Below are 20,305 nucleotides of genomic sequence, written 5' to 3' on the forward strand. Positions count from 1 at the left end.
TGGAAATTCCATGCTGTGCTTACGGCCAAAGCAGCATTAGTGCCTCCATCTCCATGAAGACCTTGTGTTTGAACTTGTGGACACTACCAAAGTCCTTTTAGAGAGCGAGCGCGAGTCTCAGGGCATCTGCTGTCGACACATGGAAGCTCGTCTGAATCAGAAGTGCCCGTGTTATCGATAGATAGATGACTCGTGAAATTTGTAATAATATCCTCTACTAGATTCGACGTTGACTAGCTGCCAGAGGCGTGAATAGAGAGGCCACAACGTCAACTTTTCCATGGTTCGCTTTGTTTAGGTCATTCCAACCCAGCAAACATGTGCGGAATCAGCGCCTTCATGAGCCATGGCTCCTCCAACCGAAGCCCCGAGGAGACCAAACAGGTTGTCGACGAGCTCGAGAGCAGCCTTGACATCATCGCCCATCGCGGTCCTGACGCCAGAGGAACATGGTACAGTGAGAACCACCAGGTCGGTCAGTATCACCTTACCTCGTGAAGCGTCCAATCGACAGCCGTTTTTCCTGACACCACCTTTCCAAAAGGCCTCGGTCACGTCCGTCTGTCCATTCTAGACCTCTCTCCTACCGGCAACCAGCCCTTCCACGACTCTCACCCTCCCGCCGCGCCCACCATTTCCGCCGTCGTCAACGGCGAGCTCTACAACCACGAGTACTACCGGGATCTTCTCTCACCCGAGTTCCATTTCGTCGGGACTTCGGACTGTGAGATTGTCATCGCCTTGTACAAACACTACGGCCTCTCATTCCTGGAGCACCTCCGCGGCGAGTTTGCGTTCGTGCTGTGGGACGAGAGCAAAAAGAGGCTGATTGCCGGACGGGATCGGTATGGCATCAAGAGCTTGTACTATACATGGCACGATGGGAAGTTGCTGGTGGCCACCGAGATGAAGAGCTTTTTGAAGTTTGGTAAGGGAATGGAGTGGGGCGTGAGGGAGTTGCGGGAACAGAGTTGGCGGGTTGGAAGCGAGACTTACTTCAAAGGTATCTACAGGGTGAGTAGATCTTTTTTTTTGGACTTTTGGGCGCTCTGTGGGCGAGGCGTGGGGAGAGATGACGAAGTGCTGATGAAACGTGATGTGCTATAGGTTCTCCCAGGACATTACTTGGTCGCAAGGCCTGGTGAGCAAGAATATCAGGTGCCTTATTGGGACGTTGAGTATCCAGACAAGGTAAGTCTCTGCCTGCATCTGTCCTATATGGCACATCAATTCTAAAGCCCACGTCGCAGTCAATCCCTGATTCTCGTTCCGCCACTGAACTCACAGAGAACGTTCGCACACGTCTCCTAGAGGCCACCAGAATCCGCCTCAAAGCCGACGTGCCGGTGGCCGTCTACCTGTCGGGCGGCATCGACTCGTCTTCGGTGGCTGGCATGGTGGCCCACCTCATGAAGCAAGGCCACCACCTCGGCTCCGAGTCGTCGACCGTGCCATCCAAGATGAAGTGCTTCACCGTGCAGTTCGACGAGGATACCGGCGCAGACGAGTCAGCCGTGGCGCACCGCACGGCTGCATGGCTGGGCGTGGACATTCACATGGTGAAGATGGACGAAGAGGCCCTGGTCGCGCGCTTCGAGGACACGGTGTGGAACGCCGAGGTCCCGCTGCCGGATCTCAACGGGATGGGACGGTACGCGCTCGCCGAGGCCGTTCATAAGCAGGGGATCAAAGTCGTCATTACCGGGGAGGGCTCGGATGAGCACTTCGGCGGCTACGACGCCTTCCGCGCCGACTGGCTGAGCGAGGCCGATCATTCGTGGGCGGCTCAGGAAGAGCAACTCTCTGCGAGTGACCGTGATGAGGCGCTGCAGACGGCTGTGGCCGCCAGCAAGCGCGGAATCTTTGGGGACTTTACGCCAGAGATCCCCGCTTCCTCCGAGAGGATGATGAACCACGGTTACGTCCTTGCGTCCATCGCGCGCGTGGGCTCTCTTCCCTTTGCAGAGTGGACCAGACATGCCCACGGGGACACGGCGCCAGAGACGGCGCTTGTTGAGTGCCTGGACGGCCGCGTGCGGGAGAACATTCGGAAGCGCTGGCATCCATTCCACGCGGCGGAGTACATGTTTGTGAAGACCTTCATGCCGCACTATATCCTGCGTTACAACGGTGACAACGTCGACATGAGACACCAAGTCGAGTCGCGTTGTCCGTTCCTAGACCACCATCTCACCGAGTACGTCAACAACATCCCGCCGGCGCTCAAGATACAGTATCACCACGGCACCAAGTCCTGGCGGGAGAAGCATATTCTGCGTGAGGCGGTGAAGCCGTTTGTGACCGATGAGATTTATAATATGAGTAAGAAGGCGTACATGGGGCCCAGGAAGTTTTGGGTCGGGGGCCCGTTGTGGCAAAAGGTGACAGAGCTGGTGACGAAGGAAAACGTCCAAGAGCTAGGCTTTGTGGACTGGCAGGCGGCCGAGGAGGCGGTGAAGAGGGCGTTTGAGGAGCAGGATGCATTGTCCTTGAGAAGAGCCATTACAGTGGCCCAATTTGTGGTGCTGGGGAAGGGATTTGGCGTAAAGAAGGCGGTGCCGGGGCAGTAGAAGGAGAGTTGCATATATCCACAATCGGTATCCGTAGAAGGATTTGGCCAGTGGTGATAATTTGCGTTCCACGTTCACTCTTCACTCGTTCTTCCATGGGAAACCCATTCCTACGAGCGCCCTTTGCCCCTAGTTAAGGGGGCCGATCCGGCTCTAAAACAATGCAATAACAGTGACAACTCCACGGGAAATCAATTCACAATTTGTTGCCAAGTTATGTACCTGCTTAGCTAGGTAGGTCGTTCCAACATCATCTATGTCCCGACTCCCGCCTCACCAGAACGCCGCAACCCTCACTTCGATGCTCTCACGGGCTTCCTCCGTGTCATCCTGTCCCACAAGTTCAAACGCACTATGCACCGTCCCGCCGACGCCCAATCCTCCCTTCCCTCCATCCTTGCGTGGTGCCCTCGCATTCGCCTCCATCTCATTGTCAAACAGCTGGATCACCAGGACCTCACTCGGTTCCTGGTCTGCAATGAAATGCCAGTCATGTGCTCCACCCTCCTCTCCATTCTTTGGTGCGTAGGCCAAATACCCCTCAGTATCATACGTAGCGTCCTCGGCTGAAGAAGGAGGGACAGTAGAGGCGGGGGCAGAGTTGGGACTTTGGGAACCAACGAGGCGCGACAGGTGAGCTGGGATAGTCCGGTCAAGAGGCTCCAGTTGGGCAGAAACCACATAATCCTCCTCTGGAAACTTGTTGGCTGGTGCGACGGCCAGCGGATCCCGCTTGACCGTCTTGGTCGGGCGCCAGATGGAAAACAGCGCGAAGCGCGGGACGCCGGCCTCGTGGTATTGGTCCTTGAGATCTTCCAACCGGACCCCAGAGGAAAGTAGAGCGTTTTCCGCCGTGATGACGTGCTCGGCCGCCGAAGTGATTTGGTTGGCGTACTTGCGAATGTGCAATCTTGCACCCTTGGGCGTGAGATCGAGGTGGACCTTGGGGGCGGGGGAAACGGCGTCGGACTTGGCGAGGCCGACGATGGGAGGGAACTTGGGAGTAGGACCGCTGCTGCCCTCTTCCCCCTCCTCCTCCCGTTCCCCTTCTCCTTTCCCGTCGTCTTCTGCTGAAGAATTGGAATCGCCGGTGCCCTCACTGTACGTCTGCGTCCGCACAACGGCAGCACTCACTACCGCTGTCTTGCAGCCCGTCAATTTCTTCACAAACTCCTCGATCTCGGGAAAATAGACGTCTCTGAGTGCCTTTTCATCTTTCCAGCTCGCATAACTGAATGGCTCAGCATGCAAAGCTGAGTGGTGCCGACGGGAGGTGAACCCATGCACCGAGAGCTTATAAGGCGAGGCATCGCCCAGGTCGAGCGTAGGCTTGAGGTCTGTGAGTGGGAGCGTGACGATAGAGCTGAACTCGGAGAGAGAGGGCAGGAGGTAGGCCTCTTTGGCCGAGGCGGGCCTTGCGTTGGGAGGCAGGTAGCGAAAGATGCCTTGATGGGCCATGACGAAAGATGGCGTTGACGATGATAAACAAGCGTGTGAACTATGATACTGACAAGCCTTATCCTTTTCACTTATTTCACTATGAGACTCTTAAAAACGACGAGGTACATGAGAACCTGTGCGCGTCAAATGCCTCCCGCAATTATCCGAGACATTTCTATGAAGGCAGCCTTATTAGAGGTTGCACCTCGTAAAACGGAGACTTCTCGCGTCGCCTTCACAGAGAGCGGCCCGGCACAGTCACACGCTCACTGAACAGCTCTGCAACTAAGGAGATGTCTTTCCGGCTAATCCTTTCCCGGCTTTTGCCCATGAGTTTGTTGCCAAACAAGGGTCTTGCACGCAAATGATCCACCCAAACTGCACTGCCCACTGCGGTCCCATTTCTCGGGATCCCACCCACGATTCATGAGCAACAAGTACTGACTACTTTGCGCATAGATCCGACTGAGGGGTGCGTGCAGGGCTGACAAGATTTGGCAAAGCCCAGATGGCATAGGTGCGGATGGAAGGGTAGAGCCGAACAATGGGCCGTGCCGTAGAGCTGGGGAAGGGATTTTAGACGTAATGAGTCGTGATAATGCCCCGGGGGCCCTGGGAACCATATCAGGGGTCCCGAGCTCGGCGCGAATAGCAGCCATACTGGGAATGGCAGTGCTCAGTTGCGATCGCACAACCGTTGTGGAGGGCTAACATTGCCCAGAAAGATATAGTGATTTTTCTAATTGAAACCTGATTCCTCTATATATCCAAGTACTATACTTTAACACTAACTTATGTATGATTGCTTCATTAATTATAACAGAAGCGCTCAATTTCAATGCTTACTATGCTAAAGCCTGCCACAGAGAGCAAAGCTCTAGTGGGGCAGCTAGTGCGCCTAATCAGCGGCTTTGCATTCGGCTACTAACGTGAAGGATTTCGCTATCCATGCTTTGTCGACATCGGAAGTGCTTTAATTAGCTAAGCGGCACGGACAAGCGTGTCACGGACGGTCCGGTGCCCGAATGCGACGCCGGGGTTCTGCCCGGGCCATCTGGACCTCAGTGGGGCTCGGCGGGGCTCGGCGGGGCTCCGGGGTTCCGGGGAACCGGGGCTGTCAGCCTAACCCCGCCGGTTCCCCTCAGGTGCCCCACTCCATACGCCTCACTTCATGTTGCCTGCCAAGCTGGCACAGAGGCTAAAAAGAACACACAAAAAAAACAGACTTGAACATCAGGCTGTGCCGCTTCTAATTACCGCCGCCTGACAGGTAGCATGCAGATGCTCCACCAAGAATCAGCTCTCAGTCCTTACTCCGATCCAAGCCGGTGATACGCAAAATGCCTCGTGTAATCGTTGCTACAGAACAGATCCACTTTACCATCAAGGATTTTTCTTGCTTCCGCCGCGATTCCACTTCCTGATGTCGTGACTCGTGAGGACCTCACCCGCTACATCCACTCACCATCGGTCCCTACAAAATCCTCCCTCATTTCTCTTAAGCTCCTGGTCGTCAAAATCACACCATCCCAACACAAAATCAATCCCGCCCCTGCAAACCTTCGCAAGTCACCCCAGTGAAAGATGGGCCGCATCCTCATCACCGGATCCACCGACGGCTTCGGCCTCGGCGCCGCCCGTCAGCTCGTCGAGCGCAAGCACACCGTCTATCTGCACGCACGCAACGCGGCCCGCGCCGAAGAGGCCAAGAAGCTCGTCCCCGGCGCCGCGGGCGTCTTCGTCGCCGACCTCACCAGCACGTCCGAGACTCGCTCCCTCGCCGAGCAGGCCAACGCAGTCGGCCAGTTCGACGCCGTCGTCCTCAACGCCGGCTTGCTGTACGGGCCCTTCCGCGAGACCGAGTCGGGCGTGCCCGCCCAGGTCTTTGTCAACTTGGTGTCGCCGTACATCTTCACCTGCCTGTTGACGCCGCCGAAACGGATCGTGTTCGTGGCGTCGGTGCTGCATCGCGAGGGCAAGCCGGACGTCGAGGACATCTTCTGGCTCAAGAGGGGCGAGAAGGAGTGGAACGACTTCGAAGCGTACTGCAACTCCAAGTTCCACGTCATGTGCCTCGTGAATGCGGCCGCGAAGAGGTTGCAGGGCAAGGGCACGTCGGTGGTGGCGATGCACCCGGGCTACGTGCCCACCAAGCTCACAAAGTTCGAGGCGCCTGACAAGATGGAAGACGGGCTGGAGACGTATGTCATGCTGGCCGAGGGCGAATACGATGTGAGCGGAGAGACGGGTCGATACTTTGATCCGAAGAAGCAAAAGGGCGAGCCGCTGCCTGCTACTGAAGACGTAGGCTTGCAGGAGGCAGTGGTGAAGGCTTTGGAGGACTTTACGGGACTGAAGCTGCCGGGTTCTGCCTGACGGCGCCGATGTCCCATCTGATGTTCAGATAGTCAAGTCACCTTGCTGATTACTCTCAAGTCAGTAGTCTTCGAGTTGACTCATGTCTGCGAGATTATCGTCGTACTTTTTCCGAGGCAAAGCGCGTGGTGTTACGAGCAAACTCATAGTCGTGACATTGAATTAAACCAAACCCTCCAAACCGAAATGAGCAGCGTACGCGTGTTGCGAAGCTAAAAGAACTGAAAATGATCACCAAAGCTCTATGGATAATCTAACACTCCCCCCACCTCAACTCACCTAAGCAATAGGTCCATAGAAGCTAAACAAGCCATTGGGATCATACGCCGCCTTCGCCTCTTGCAGGCGAGTCACACGCCACTCCTCCTGCCCGTACCACTGCTCCGGCCCCTCATTTCCAAACGCGTAGTTCAGATACACGGGAACAAAATCACGTCCTGTGCCTTCGTGGAGAATCTGGCGGAACTCGTTGCCTAGCTTCGCAACCTCCTCGTCCAGCGCCGCGTCCCCGGGCATGTACTGCAGCAACGGCCCGACCAACACATTCTGAGCGCGGTGCGCATACGCACTCGAATCATCTGCCTTGGCCTTGACCCCTTGCATGGAATAGTCATCAAAGGTGACCAATGAGTTACTGAGCGCCGAGTTGGCCACAATGCTGTTGGTGAAGAAATCAAAGGCGAGCTTCTGGGCGGTGGTGTTGTAAGTCTCGAGGTAGATGGGGAAGCGTGGGTTGTTGGCGCCGGTCTTTAGGCACGGGCCGTCGGTGGTCCTGACGCCGACGAACTTTGCGAGGTCGGTGTATACGCCAGATTCCGACGAGTTGGAGAGGGGCCCGAGGGCGTGGAACGGGGCGGTGTAGACTGGGTCAACGGTGGTGACGCCTTCTTGCATGAGGAGGACTTGAACGATGGGCTGAGAGAGCTAGTCAGATATAACGTTGGCACACTTTGGGGTTGGGTAGGGGTTTGGTAGGGTGCCGAGGAAGACGAGGGCTGAACTGACCTTCTCGGAATCAAGATCCGGGCTCATCATCCAATAACTCCAGTTGATCAAATCCACCGGCTGCGTCCCGTTCTTCAATATCTCGTTGTTCGTCACTTCATACACTTCCTTCACCAAGTCGCCGCTGAAGTTCATCAGCTCTAGCGCCCAGTCTTGATGTTCGACGTCGTAGATCTGGGATGTGACGCTAGTGACAATTCCAAAGTTGTGGCCCGCGCCGTTCATGGCCCACCACAAGTCCGGGGTCGCGGTTTCGTTGATCGTCACCAGTGTGCCGTTGGCGAGCACAACGTTCATGGAACGGAACTGGTCGCCAATCAGCCCGTGGCGGCCCTGGAGAAATCCGTGGCCACCACCGAGGCCGGGTCCGAGATACGAGACACATTCACATGCACCAGTGACTTCAAACCGCCATATGTTAGCATCATCAGAGATACACACGGGATCTGGATGGGTGTAGGAGGAGGGACACTTACCTGCCTGCTTGCCTGCATCCCAAAGCGCGTGAGAGAGAACATGCGACTTGGTTCCGCCAGCCACTGTCACCGTCTGGCCATCTGCGGCAATCTCCACACCTGTGAGATCATCGAGGTCTAACAGGATGCCGCTCTTCATCTTGCCCAGTGTGGTGATGGCGCCATGGGCACTGTTTGTGGCTAGGAAGGGGAGGCCTTTCTTGTTGGCAAACTTGACCTGTGCGCCAAACCGCCCGATTCCAATATCAGCCAAAGATCTAGTGAGGAAAGGTAGACAGGAAGTATGAAAAATAAAGTAAAAAATTGGACGATTCTTCTTACCGTCTCGACAACATCGTTTTCAGTGGCAGGCCTCACGGCCATATTCACCGTCGGCATGTCCAAATTTGACCACCGCGTCGTGACATTGTTGAAGTCGTCGGATCCCGAATAGAACACCTTGGCGGTGCTCGAAAGCGATGCGACAAGGGCTTGGTAGTCGGCGTCCTGCCGGGACCAAAGAGTATGGCCATTTACACCAACAGCAGTCAACGCCGTAGCGAGAATTTGCAGGCCGGTGGGATGCATCGTGACTGGAACTGCGACCCTGAGGGATGTTCAGGAACTGAGTACGAATATGACTGGTGAGTGATTGGGTTCCAACAAGTCAATCAGCGGCCGCAACAAGCTACTCTTGAAATACCTGAGATGGACTCAAGATGTAGTGCAGGACGCTGCATTTTGCAAAATAGCCCTTCCAAGGGAGACCGGCTCACGACTCATGAATCCTCGCCGACACGGAACCGGGACTAACGATGGCCTCACTTCCGAACCAGGACGGAAGCCGGCAAACCCATCACCCGCGTGCGTAGGATGCGGAAATTGAAATTGCGGCGAGTTACTGGCCAAAGCCAGGGGGGGAGAAGGTTCGCAAGGTGACAAAAATAGGCATCAGCCCGAGACATCGGTGTCCTTTCGAACAGCAAGCGAGGCTCATCGCCATCATGGGCCACACCGGAAGGAAGCTGACAGCATTAGCGTTGAGATACCATGATATCAACTCAAGAGAGTCGAGAAAGCAGGAAAAGCTTACAAGAACACTTCTCGTACTGGGAAGTCCCACCGCAAAACGTAAGAGAAACCAGGGGATCCATGACTGTGGGCTTGGTGGAGATTCAATTGAACTTTGGAAGTCGCCCCCCAGGAAAAGGGAGGCTCGGGGCAGGCCAGGTAAGTTTCGGGGTAAAAAGCGGCACTTTTTGACGGCCACACCGTAAGTGACCACACAATATACTACCACTATGCATACCTCGTCAGAAAACATGCGATGGGGCCTGAATTGTGTACATACCCCCAAGTCAGTGATCTGACCCTTGTCCACTGATACCGCACTGACATTCTTAGTCCCCCGATCTTTCCGTAGTCAGGGCGGATGCAATCCCGATGCTAGCGGTGTGGCTCTTCAGACGAACTAAATTGTGTCAGTCGGGGAGTCACTGTATGTATAATATGGACTGGGCATGGGCAGCGAACGAGCACGTGGTCAAAGTTGATGAGGCAATTGGAGTGAATCACTTCGATATTATCTCAGACAATATCAAGTCAGATTGATGTCTCGTCTGGTCTTCCTGAATCTTAGGAATAAATGTCTGTAAACAACGGCTCTGCCTCGGCGTATTCAGCTGAAGGCGATCCAATGAGCCTTGTCCCACGTCTACACAAGTACCCATCGACCCAAATCATGGCCAAGATAACGCTGTGTACTACCAAGAAAGAAAAATAGAACCCCCATCGATGAGTCATGTCGTATACTTTGGTGCTATACTGAACCAAGATCTGACCCACGGCGTTACCAACGCAGGACAGTGAAATGGCGGCCGCTGCCTCTGCCCAGCCTTGAGCGCTTTGCAGAATCGTTGACCAAAGTACTTTAAGTTGTGAGAAAGTTCGAGACCAAGTTGGAAGAGGCATGTACTTACATGGGTGAACAATCAGGCCGAGATTTACTAAAACTCGCAGAAGAAGGATTGCGTTCCTCCAATCGTGGCTGACATCCCGGGAAAGTATCATGATTCCCGGGACGAGACAGCTCACTACCATGACTGCGTCTGGCAAAGTCACGATTGTCAGTGCCATCCGTTCCCATTCGCCGTCGACAATGCGTTTACTCACAGGAAGCCGGGGGCATGCAATACGTGACTAGTCCTACTAACACAGTAATCACTATGTAAGTAACGCCGAGGCTTGAATCGTCGCGACCATCATTGTCTCTTGACTCAAAAAGAACCGAGGTTAGAAAGGATGCAGCAAAGACGAGGAATATCCTAGCAACAGAGCGTGCAAGCGTCTGCATGAAGATTAGCTCTTGAACTGTAATGTAGAGCACAACTAACCTGTCGCCGACTCAAATTCAACCTCGTCGTATCGTCAAAGAACTTGTGTAACCAAGTGCTATGGCGTTGCGCAATAGTTTGGCACGCATCCAGCCAAGAAACTTCGCCAGGTTGACCGATGGTTTGTGACATGCCAATCATCATGTGGATCACTAAGAAGATGAAGTGGAATATGGCGACGAAAAGGCGAAACGGCAGAGCTTTGGGAGCGACACACCCCCAGATAACCTCCACTTTAGGGACGGCAACGGTCACTAGGAGCAGTCTCAGTGGCAGCTCATTCGCTGGGTACCAGGCCAAGATGAGAACAAGGACTGTTGACAATAGGCACCCATCTAACGCGCCTTCGGGGATAAAACTGGTAAGAGTAGCATCGTTGGTGGCTTCAGCGACAAGTATGAATACTGACCATGGGAGATTAGCTGATGGTGGCCTCATTATGCGGCGCGAACTCACCCTTTGCGACAAAAATGTACGGAAAGACCAAGTTGAGCGGCAGCCTTGACAAAATAGTGAGCGAGAAGACTTGTCCAACAACAAAGGAGACCTTGTAGTTCAACAGATCGTAGGAACGGCGGTTGAAATCATATGCTCTGAAGATATTGACGCTGAGCTACAGAATGTCAGCCTCATTGGCAAATTGGGGATCAAAACAGAGGAACGCCAATGCCGAGTTGATGGCAGCAAGGACCTGGACGTCTCAATAAGACTCTTGGAGCTATACCACCCAAGTCCATATGACGGGCACTTGAAATGTGGTAAATCCCCAACATGCGAATAACAGTTGAAGTGGTATACCAGAGGAGTGAGGATACTCACAAGGATATGACGAGAAACAAAAATTCTGTTTTCCGTCGACGCGGTCGTTCCACTACTGGAGACTGCCTGCCGTGATTGCTTGTGTTCGAAATATCTGGCTGTAGACCGTCTGGTAGAGGACTTTCGGCGACACCGGTGGTAGTTGGATGTGGTGCAAGTGAGACGCTAACTTGGTCCATCAAACGCATCCCTTCCAGTTGGCGACGGCTTGATCTGAGGTTGGCTTGCCGATGATATGTCTGTGCTTTCGGGTCATATGAACAAAGCATGGCCCTGTGCATCTCGCGCTCCTGCCCACATACAAACATCGCAAGAGGGGGCGTGTTGCATTGTAGATGTGTCACCGTCAGGAGGTGCGTATCAATGAGGGTGAAAGAAAAGCTGTCCTCTGCTTGTTGCGCAGGAAGAGTCTCCGAGGGAGTGCTGACAGTGTCAGAGTAAGACTGTAAGGATACGTCTCTAAGGTTTCCGTGACTGGAGCCCCAGAGGTATGTCTCAACAGTTCCAGCATCCATGAAACCTTCAACGCCAATGAGGCGAGGGACGAATGGCTGCTTGGTGTTTCGCTTGGACCTGATGAGAAGTACAGGAAGTACTAAAGCAAACACGCCAATGGCGGAGAATATGATGGTCGCAAAAGCCTTGACTGGAACCAGTGAGCCAGACCGATCAATGGGTGGCCAATCCGGGTGAGGGAATTTGGGGAACCCTTCGGGCGGCTTCATTCCACCCATGTGGTCAAATGATGACACATAAGTCCCGATCATGATTAGAACCGGCACAGCTGTGCAACAGAAGAAAGAGAAAGAGAAGAGTGCGTTCTGGAATTGGCCCATACTCCGGTCACCATACGGCTCTGGATCGATGCGCTCCCATTGGATTGTCGCTCCGTAGACTCCATCAAGAATGACTGTGTCAGAGCCTGAAACGTCTTTCACTTTGAGAAATGGTTGAATGTCTCCTAGTCTTGCTCCCCATTGGTCTTGAGTGTGATACCAAGGAGCACCGGGTGGTGGAGAGAGGCAGATCAAGCGATCGATGAAGGCGCCACTGTCGTTGGCGAGCGACAATTTGGCAAAAGCCTGGAACCCGGTGTCTTCCTTGTTGACTTGCGGCCGAAGGCGACTGGGAAAGAGACCCATGATCGCGTAGGCTATGTCTCCCTGGCTGAACTGGTCGGTTTGGCGCCGAGCAAAGCATCTTAATGCTGCCTCGATCAAGTTCACCGAAGTCAGGATGGCTGAGCCCTCGAAGTGGTTGACCAATTCCTTGACAGCCTCTGCATCGTCCCAAGCCCTCTCTGCAAAATTCCGTTTCGCCATAGGCTTCGGTTCCGAAGGGTCTCCAACAACATAAAGCCGTATTCTGTATTCTGCTGGGCAAAGTAGCAGTTCCGGCAACGTCCAGAGTCTTGAGCCCCATTGTCTGAGCCAAGGAGTCACCTGTTCCCTGCGGTATTCAGGAGATTCTTCGTGGGCCAGAAGGCAGGCTACCTTTTCTGAAGCCGTAGGTCCGATAGCTATGATCATGGAGTGCGCCGCCCGTACGATGTCGCAGATTCTGTAGACGTCCTCGCTGCTGCTAGTTGATCTTGCGACTCCGTCGTCGTTTCGCACGCATTCAAAGTCCAACCAGAAGGCTTTCTTCCTGACTCGTTTGGCCGCGTCCATTCCCCATCTTGCCAGCGTCTCACGATCTCTCCTCGCGAGAGCTCGGTTGGCTTCTCTTGTCTCTTCATCAGGATAGTCATAACCGGAAATTTCATCGTCGGTGGCTACCCGGAAATGCATACGTGTGTAGGAAACGAAGACAAACTCCAGATCAATGTCATCTCCGTTCTCGACAAGGTATTCGGATACGTTGATGGTTTCATAGGTGCCCTCATCGAAGTCTTTCACAAGGCAAAGATACCTCGGACGCACAGAGGCGGTGGTATCTCCTTGATGTCCTCTTTCGTTGTCGTCGTAGGTGAGCCTTGGTTGGTCCTGACTGGGAAGAGGAGGAACCAAGCCCTCGTCCATTCGTATGTTGTCCAAATACTGACGACCAGTTGCCGCATTGGTATCAGCGGAGACAAGGGCGGTGTATGGATCCAGTCCTCGAGGGCCGCTATGTGCTAGGAGTTGTCGCTGAACACCCAACCCAGGCACGGAAAGCGAGTTTACTAATCCGTAAACCAGTCTATGAAATGTGGCCATGGGCTCTTGCCAGGATACCTGAGGGATATATGAGCAAAGCGAAATACGGCTCGAAGTCTCAAGCACGCTCAGACAAGATGCACATGGAGTTATCGTACCAGAACGCAAAACACAGGCCATGAAACAATGAATTTCAGAGCCGTGATGAGAAGAAACACAGGGTTTTTACGAATATCCCGGGTGCCCGGGGCGAATAATGACGACGCAACCCAATTTGTGAGACGGAGAAGGAGCGTGACTTGCGAAATCGGCTTTCCTAACCGCGTCCATCGTATCGTCGGAGGTAGAAGACTCGGGTCGCCGGCCGTTTGCACCACCAATGGAACCATCCGCCCATCGGATGCGCGTGGCCACCACCCATGCTGCGGATTCGCGTAGTCGGGCTCCATTGATCCTGTCCCAGCCATATACAAACCTTTGAAGACGCCAAAGTCTTTTGCCCCGCGATATGAGATGCTGGAGATGGTAGTCGGTTCGTAACCTACTCGTTCCTGAATGGACGAAGTCGTCGCGAAGAGATCGTAGCCTTGTGTGGTTGCCTGCATGCGCGAGCCGCACAGCCACGCTAGGGGGATCTGCTGAAATGGGGTTCCACAATCGCCTGCAATCAGAGACACAACATTCTTGTGTTGCGCGCTAGATGCTGACATATATGGGGCATGCTTCTTTTTGAGTCCGCCTGATTTCCCGATTTCCCGATGGATGTCTCCGGGCTGTTCCTTTCCACGCAAGATTTTTGCTATCTGGGCGGATACTTCTGGCTGACTGGGCGAGTAAGATAGAAATAATCGATGACAACGACGATAACGATGAAAATAGAGACAGGGCCAGGAATAGTGACGATAGTGTTGAAAGTTAATTAAGATAAAATAAACTATCAGACCTAATACAGGTAGTTATCCGCCGGATAGCAAGGCTCCGACGCAATGTTAAACATGAAGACGATTCAAGAAAGACGGTAGCTAATGGCGATGACAACGACGCCACAGCAGTTGACAAGTCTCAAACAAGGAGCTCAGAGAACATGAACACATGGGTAACGTGAAATGGTATTATGCATGGCCGAAATCTAAAGGCTTGCCGAGGTGCTTCGCTGTGAGGGTTCCCTCGTACCTAGTAGACATAGATGAAATCCTCGTTCTTAAGATCAGTCATGTCGCGCAGGGCATTATCCTCCTCAATCGTCCTGTGCTGCTGGCCGGCGGCATCACCCTCAACCTCGACAGCCTTGCTGGTCTCCGTCTCGTCCTTACGCAACATGGACTTGTCGACGATCTGGGCGCTCTTGCCGAGTTCCTCGCGGCGCTTGGCATGCTTGTTGTTGAGAAACTTGAGGTAGATGGGTATGAGACTGAAAAGGTAGCAAGTCAGCAAAAATGGTCATGGTCACTGGTTAAGAGGGGTTGAACTCACAGTCCCATGATGCCGACAAGAACGAACATGACCAAGTTTGAGATCAATCCAGGGCGGTAGAGAGGAGCGTCATCAACGGAATACAGCAAGGGTCCGATGATGTTGCCGACGCACATGCCGATGAAAACTACAGCGGAAGTCGTCTTCTTCTTAGTGTCACCAGCGGTGTTCTGCACCTGCCATGTGAAGATGATCGGGGTGATGGCAGCAAGGATAGAGACGAGGTAGTATCCAAACAGCAAGACACCCTTCTCATGACGGGGCACGGTAAGCATCAGGATGGAGCCGATGGCAGGCGGGACGGATAGCATAGAGATGACGACACCCTTGCGCTTGATCTTAGTCGCGAGCCAGCCGCTGCCCATAATGGCGATAATCTGGATGGCGCCGAAGGGGATGTTGAACAGGATCGTAGTGAAGCTGTCGTAGCCAAAGGACTTAACGATGAGGTTGCCAAAGGTGGAGATGCCGCCGCTGGCGATGGAGATGGCGATGATGAGGACGAACCAGCACCACGTCTTGAGGTCCATGAAGGTCTCGAGGACGTGGTCCCAGCGCCAGTGGCCTGATTGCATGCCCATCTGGTTCGCGCGGAGGCGTTCGACGGCGATGACCTTTTCTCTCTCGGTTAGGTACTTGGCGGAGATAGGCGAGTCGGGCATGAGGATGAGGACGATGAAGGAGTATGAGACGGTCAGCAGTCCGCAGAAGCTGTGATGATCGTTAGTTGTGTTTTGTCAACTAGGGGAGATGCAATTACTCACAGGAAGATGATCTGATACGAGTGCAGAGTCTCGCTCTTGATGTGTCCCAGTCCATACGTCGCCAAGCTACCCACGATGAAAGTCACACCGTTCATGGCGTTCCAAGATGTGGTAACGAGCGTCTGCTCACTGCGCCTCCACCACATAGTTGTAACACTCAGACATGAAGGCGCGATGAGAGCCTCGAATGTGCCAAGCATGAACCGCAGACCAAGAAGTGAGCCAAAGTTTGTGCATGAGGTCATGATGGCGAGCATGGAACCCCAGAGGAAGATGGCGGCGGCGATGACTTTTCCGTTGGGCAGCTTGACGAGAATGAAGGCGGCGGCGGGTTGCCAGACGAGTTGAGCGATGTAGAGGATGGAGCCGAGCCAGGAGTATTGACGGCCGACGAGGCCGGCGTCTTCTGTGATGCCGAAGATGGAAACATAGCTGTTATGTCGAGATGGTTAGTCTTCCGTGTCAGGAATGATGAATGTTTGTGAAGAATCGATGAGATGCGGATCCTGCTGATGAAACTCACCTGAGAGAACTCTTGTCGAGTTGCTGGAAGAAGTACGCGCCCAGGAGAAGAGGCAGAATGCGGAAGTTGATGCGCTTCAAGACCGCCTTCTCTTCCTCATAGGTGAAAGCCGTATCGCCGCCTCCATGTTCCGCCAAGAATTGAGCCGCCTTTTCCTGAAGGCTGTCACCCTGGACCGGCTCATGGCGGACGGGCTCAATCGCGTCGACGGCGTTGCCGCCAGTTTGGTTCGTGGCTGTTGCGTTGGTAGCCATCCTGACTCACGCCCTAGCAGGCCCTAAATGATGCAAGTAATGTCGAATCCCTTCTAGAAGACGATGAGAAGGCCAGAGGAATGGCGGCTGAAATGATCACGCAACACCGCGACGATGGAACCGGTGGGATGTCAACTAGAACCTAGCGTCGTATGAACCACCCAGAATCCGGGGAGAGTTCATCTTATCAAGTCGCACGCAGCCCACAAACCCCAGGTTCTACCCCAACATTCGGGCTCCTCTCAGCCGACTCAATTTCACGCAGCAAACCTGGAGAAAGCCCGGGGTAGACTGGGGCCAGAATTATGGATATCCTCGAACACATGACCTGGGCCGTTGCGTATTTCCGCTCGGTTTCTCTCCTACATCGCGTGGTCCTGGCGCGACGACCCATGGACGGATACGGTCAACGTAACCACCCGGATATTAATCCCATACCAAGGTCTTGGTCCCGTTGCTTGACCAACATCCAAGACATCGCACCCCTGGCCGCCGAGAAAAGTCCCCATTGGAGGAAGAATTTCAGCCTGAATGCTAGCGACGAGGGGTGCGACGTTTTGGCCGCCTCGTGTCGAATCATGCCCTGCAACACCGCATGATAAATGGCAGGTCTCCCACGAGTCGTGGAAGCGATTCCCTGCTCAGAGCCGGAGATCCACGGGCTTGGGGAGCGGGTGGCTGTCAACGGCCGCGCTGGGCAATGTGGCATTCAGCTGGGTACCGGCTGGGCTGACGTTGACGTTGCAATCAAAAGAAAGACACCCCAAACTCTCTCCGCATTCTCGTAACCCCGACTTCCCCCGCCCGAGGTTTGGTTAAAATGAGGAGAACCCACTTAAGAGCAATCCACCCCCGCGTCGCCCCCAGAGGATAAGAAAAAAAGAGTCGGACCACCCCCGCATTGCTGTGTGGGGATCAGGCCTCGGGTGTTCAAACTGCCGCAGGAGACAATCAACGTGGTCGTATTTTGGCTAAACTCGGGGGATGGGGGAGATGGACCCGAGATGAGGGTGTCGATGTGCCGGATGCCGTGCTGCGTGGGGTGTTGAGTGCCGTTCTTCGGAGTCGTGACGTCCTCGCGGGGTCACCAAGACTTGCAAATAACTTCAGGTCCATTTCCTTTTGCACACGTCTGTGCTGAGACCTGTTTCCGTTCGAATCTCAACTCTATCAAACACCAGCAAAATCGCCGAAACATCACCAAACATGGCCGACATCACGACCAAGAAGAAGCGCTACGCCATCGTCGGCACCGGCGGCCGCTCCAGCTTCTTCTACACAGCCATAGCCCAAGACTACAGCGCAACGTCCACCATCGTCGGCCTCTGCGACACCAACCAGACGCGCATGAACTTCGCCAACAGCAAGCTCGAATCCCTCGGCCACGGCGCAGTCCCGACGTACCTCGCCGCCTCCTTCGACCAGATGATCGCCGACACCAAGCCCGACGAGGTGATCGTCACGACCGTCGACCGCACGCACAACATCTACATCGTGCGCGCGCTCGAGCTCGGCTGCAACGTCGTCACCGAGAAGCCGATGACCATCGACGCGCCGCGGTGCCGTGAGATCTTCTCGGCGGTCGAGCGCACGGGGAACAAGGTCCGCGTGACGTTCAACTACCGCTACGCGCCGCACAACACCAAGATCTTTGAGATACTCAAGGCGGGCAAGATCGGAAAGGTGACGAGCGTGCATTTCGAGTGGATGCTGAACGAGAACCACGGCGCGGACTACTTCCGGCGGTGGCATCGGGATAAGCGCAACTCGGGGGGCTTGTTGGTGCATAAGTCGACGCATCACTTCGACTTGGTGAATTTCTGGCTGCAGACGCGGCCGAAGACGGTGTATGCGCAGGGTGACTTGAAGTTCTACGGGAGGGAGAACGCGGAGAGTAGGGGCGTTACGAAGTTCTACTCTCGCGCGCATGGCAGTGAGGCGGCGAAGGATGATCCGTTTGCGTTGCAGCTAGATCAGAACCCGAACTTGAAGGCGATGTATCTTGATGCCGAGCATGAGGATGCGTATTACCGCGACCAAAGTGTGTTCGGAGACGGTATTTCCATCGAGGTTGGTATCGCAGAGTCCTCTCCAGCACCAAAACGCTAACCGCCGTTCTAGGACACGATGAATCTGCTCATCCGATACCGCAACGGCGCTGTCATGACGTACTCACTAACGGCGTACGCCCCATGGGAGGGCTTCCGCGTCAACTTTAACGGAACCGGTGGACGTCTCGAGGTCGAGGTTGTGGAGAAGAGCTACGTCAACTCTGGGGGCAGCCAAGCTCTCGAAGGCGCGATTGAGAAGAGGACGATGTTGCTGCGGCCCTTGTTCGGCCCGCCCCAGGATATTGATCTCGGCGAGGCAAAGGGTGCACATGGAGGTGGTGATCTTGTGCTACTGAGAGATCTGTTTGGAGAACCTGTTTCCGACGAGTACATGAGGGCCGCCAGCCATGTGGACGGCGCCGCGTCGATCTTGACGGGAATTGCAGCGAACCGGTCTATTGCGACGGGACAGGTTGTGAATGTGGATGATATCTTGGTTGTACCAGAGAAATAGAAGGTCCGAGGTGTTCTCGAGGGACCTGGGGCGGAAAAATAACTTGGGATAGACTGGAATATGCTGTCATGATGTTTGAATTCAATCTGGGCTCCTTCGTATTGATCGAGATATCGCGAAACCTCGTGGGCTTTGGAAGGAAGACAAGCCCGCCAGACGATACCAAGATCATCGCTTAATCGGAAGGGACTTGTACTATACTGCGTTTCAATCTGATGGCGAGTCAGTTCTTTAACCTTGTTGGTCCCAAAGGCAAAGTCCGGAAAGAGCGACAGTTTGCGCTCCGATTGGAAATTCAAACTCCGTTGCGACTAAAGTTGGAAAGGCTGAAGTCTTTCTAATATCATGAAAATCATTTTGCCATGATGGTCTATTGATGTTGTATGTTTCGGCCAATGCCGACTAATAAACAAGATGCGCCCCAAACGCCTGACCTATCTTTTTCACACCCGTGTGCATAATACAAAAAGGTTGCTAGACTCGCGGAATACAATTTGGTCCGCCTGGAAAACCGCCTCATAAAGTAGGTACGGATGGTGCAAGCCCATCCCTGAATCAACCTCTATTGTACTTTTCAACCACCAAGTGACAACCTTAAGCGGGGCGGGCCGCGAATGCTGGACGATCGTGCTTTTCATCCGTCGAATGATCAGCAGTGTAGGCGGTCAAACGTTGACGATTACATGCATGCTATTAACCCCAGCGCAGCTTTTCTGAGCGGTGGCTAGCACACACACGTCGCGTCGTGGTAGCTTCCGGGATCCATTCGCGGCTGCTGCCAACCGACTCCGTAGACGTAAGAAGGCATCCGCAAGGGGGTGTAGTTGAGTGTGGAACCCCGCGAGGTCTTGCTGGCCACTGATCTGAACAGAATAAAGTTAGGCAACGTAAGGCGGCATAGCGTGCAGAACTGACCTGTGGCTGCATGATCGTGATGAAGTGAGACTTGGACGCGAGGTTGGTACACTGAGTACTGCAGACCCTCAAGCCTTTCGAGCTCTTCAGGCTTCTCAACACGATCCATGCGACCTTTATAGGCCACCCAGAGATTAAGTGTGGCTACAAGTAGGCTTAGTATGCCAAAAAAGATTGAAAGGGCAAGACTGATTGCTTCTGTAGATAAACCAAGCATTTTGACTTTATGTAATAGCGTTGTGGCGTGAAAGGTTCCGTCGTGCAAGTCGTCCAATGCCAGAGCTAATTGAAATCGGGATGGGAGAGAGGCGGGTGAAATCAGAAAGCAGGCAATCCTCAGGCTTGTCGTGTCGGTAGCCTTAGCTAGGATCCCAAAGAATGTCCAAATCGTGAAGGGAATAATTTGAAAGAGAAGAGGGAAACATTCTCGCAGCTGGGAAGTAATGGATTTGGGCATGGCGAGAGGATGCGAACCACGAGAAATGGCGAACCATTTTAGTGGCTGCCTTATGGTTCGCGCACCAGAAGCGACTCACCCTCCACCATTTCTCAGGGTGTCAGCTAGCCCCATCATTAAGCAGTAGGACCAGACTTATCTCTGTAGGTCCCCAGATG

General features: G+C 54.0%; 8 protein-coding genes across 8 annotated transcripts; 3 read left to right on the plus strand and 5 right to left on the minus strand.

Annotated features, from left to right (window-relative positions):
* Positions 1-318: 318 nt before the first annotated feature.
* Positions 319-2,570, plus strand: chyD-3 (Amidase chyE; the record flags this gene model as incomplete). The annotated part of the gene is made up of 4 exons (XM_032024427.1): positions 319-475; positions 545-1,014; positions 1,108-1,191; positions 1,251-2,570. The coding sequence occupies 4 exons, from the start codon at positions 319-321 to the stop codon at positions 2,568-2,570; spliced, it is 2,031 nt and encodes a 676-aa protein (XP_031878916.1).
* A 273-nt stretch (positions 2,571-2,843) lies between these two features.
* chyM (Oxidoreductase chyM) lies at positions 2,844-4,028 on the minus strand (the record flags this gene model as incomplete). The annotated part of the gene is made up of 1 exon (XM_032024428.1): positions 2,844-4,028. The coding sequence occupies one exon, from the start codon at positions 4,026-4,028 to the stop codon at positions 2,844-2,846; it is 1,185 nt and encodes a 394-aa protein (XP_031878938.1).
* Positions 4,029-5,594: 1,566 nt separating this feature from the next.
* On the plus strand, positions 5,595-6,386 carry chyC-1 (Short-chain dehydrogenase chyC; the record flags this gene model as incomplete). The annotated part of the gene is made up of 1 exon (XM_032024429.2): positions 6,078-6,386. The coding sequence occupies one exon, from the start codon at positions 6,078-6,080 to the stop codon at positions 6,384-6,386; it is 309 nt and encodes a 102-aa protein (XP_031878942.2).
* Positions 6,387-6,665: 279 nt separating this feature from the next.
* On the minus strand, positions 6,666-8,434 carry chyH-3 (FAD-linked oxidoreductase chyH; the record flags this gene model as incomplete). The annotated part of the gene is made up of 4 exons (XM_032024430.1): positions 6,666-7,301; positions 7,392-7,792; positions 7,868-8,084; positions 8,189-8,434. The coding sequence occupies 4 exons, from the start codon at positions 8,432-8,434 to the stop codon at positions 6,666-6,668; spliced, it is 1,500 nt and encodes a 499-aa protein (XP_031878903.1).
* Positions 8,435-9,524: 1,090 nt separating this feature from the next.
* Positions 9,525-13,645, minus strand: CGGC5_v007147 (uncharacterized protein; the record flags this gene model as incomplete). Its single annotated transcript, XM_066151808.1, has 9 exons — positions 9,525-9,560; positions 9,659-9,774; positions 9,826-9,954; positions 10,019-10,193; positions 10,240-10,643; positions 10,696-10,852; positions 11,059-11,124; positions 11,361-13,274; positions 13,355-13,645. The coding sequence occupies 9 exons, from the start codon at positions 13,643-13,645 to the stop codon at positions 9,525-9,527; spliced, it is 3,288 nt and encodes a 1,095-aa protein (XP_066008806.1).
* A 724-nt stretch (positions 13,646-14,369) lies between these two features.
* On the minus strand, positions 14,370-16,210 carry CGGC5_v007148 (putative transporter; the record flags this gene model as incomplete). The annotated part of the gene is made up of 4 exons (XM_032024432.2): positions 14,370-14,607; positions 14,670-15,380; positions 15,434-15,865; positions 15,957-16,210. 4 exons carry the CDS (start codon positions 16,208-16,210, stop codon positions 14,370-14,372), a joined length of 1,635 nt encoding a protein of 544 aa, XP_031878941.2.
* A 1,206-nt stretch (positions 16,211-17,416) lies between these two features.
* yteT-1 (putative oxidoreductase YteT) lies at positions 17,417-18,775 on the plus strand (the record flags this gene model as incomplete). Its single annotated transcript, XM_032024433.1, has 2 exons — positions 17,417-18,280; positions 18,332-18,775. 2 exons carry the CDS (start codon positions 17,417-17,419, stop codon positions 18,773-18,775), a joined length of 1,308 nt encoding a protein of 435 aa, XP_031878915.1.
* Positions 18,776-19,468: 693 nt separating this feature from the next.
* On the minus strand, positions 19,469-19,799 carry CGGC5_v007150 (uncharacterized protein; the record flags this gene model as incomplete). Its single annotated transcript, XM_032024434.2, has 2 exons — positions 19,469-19,638; positions 19,691-19,799. The coding sequence occupies 2 exons, from the start codon at positions 19,797-19,799 to the stop codon at positions 19,469-19,471; spliced, it is 279 nt and encodes a 92-aa protein (XP_031878937.2).
* Positions 19,800-20,305: the final 506 nt, after the last annotated feature.

Source organism: Colletotrichum fructicola (assembly GCF_000319635.2).
Source record: "Colletotrichum fructicola Nara gc5 chromosome Unknown KSG_Nara_v1_contig04, whole genome shotgun sequence".
Taxonomy (NCBI): domain Eukaryota; kingdom Fungi; phylum Ascomycota; class Sordariomycetes; order Glomerellales; family Glomerellaceae; genus Colletotrichum; species Colletotrichum fructicola.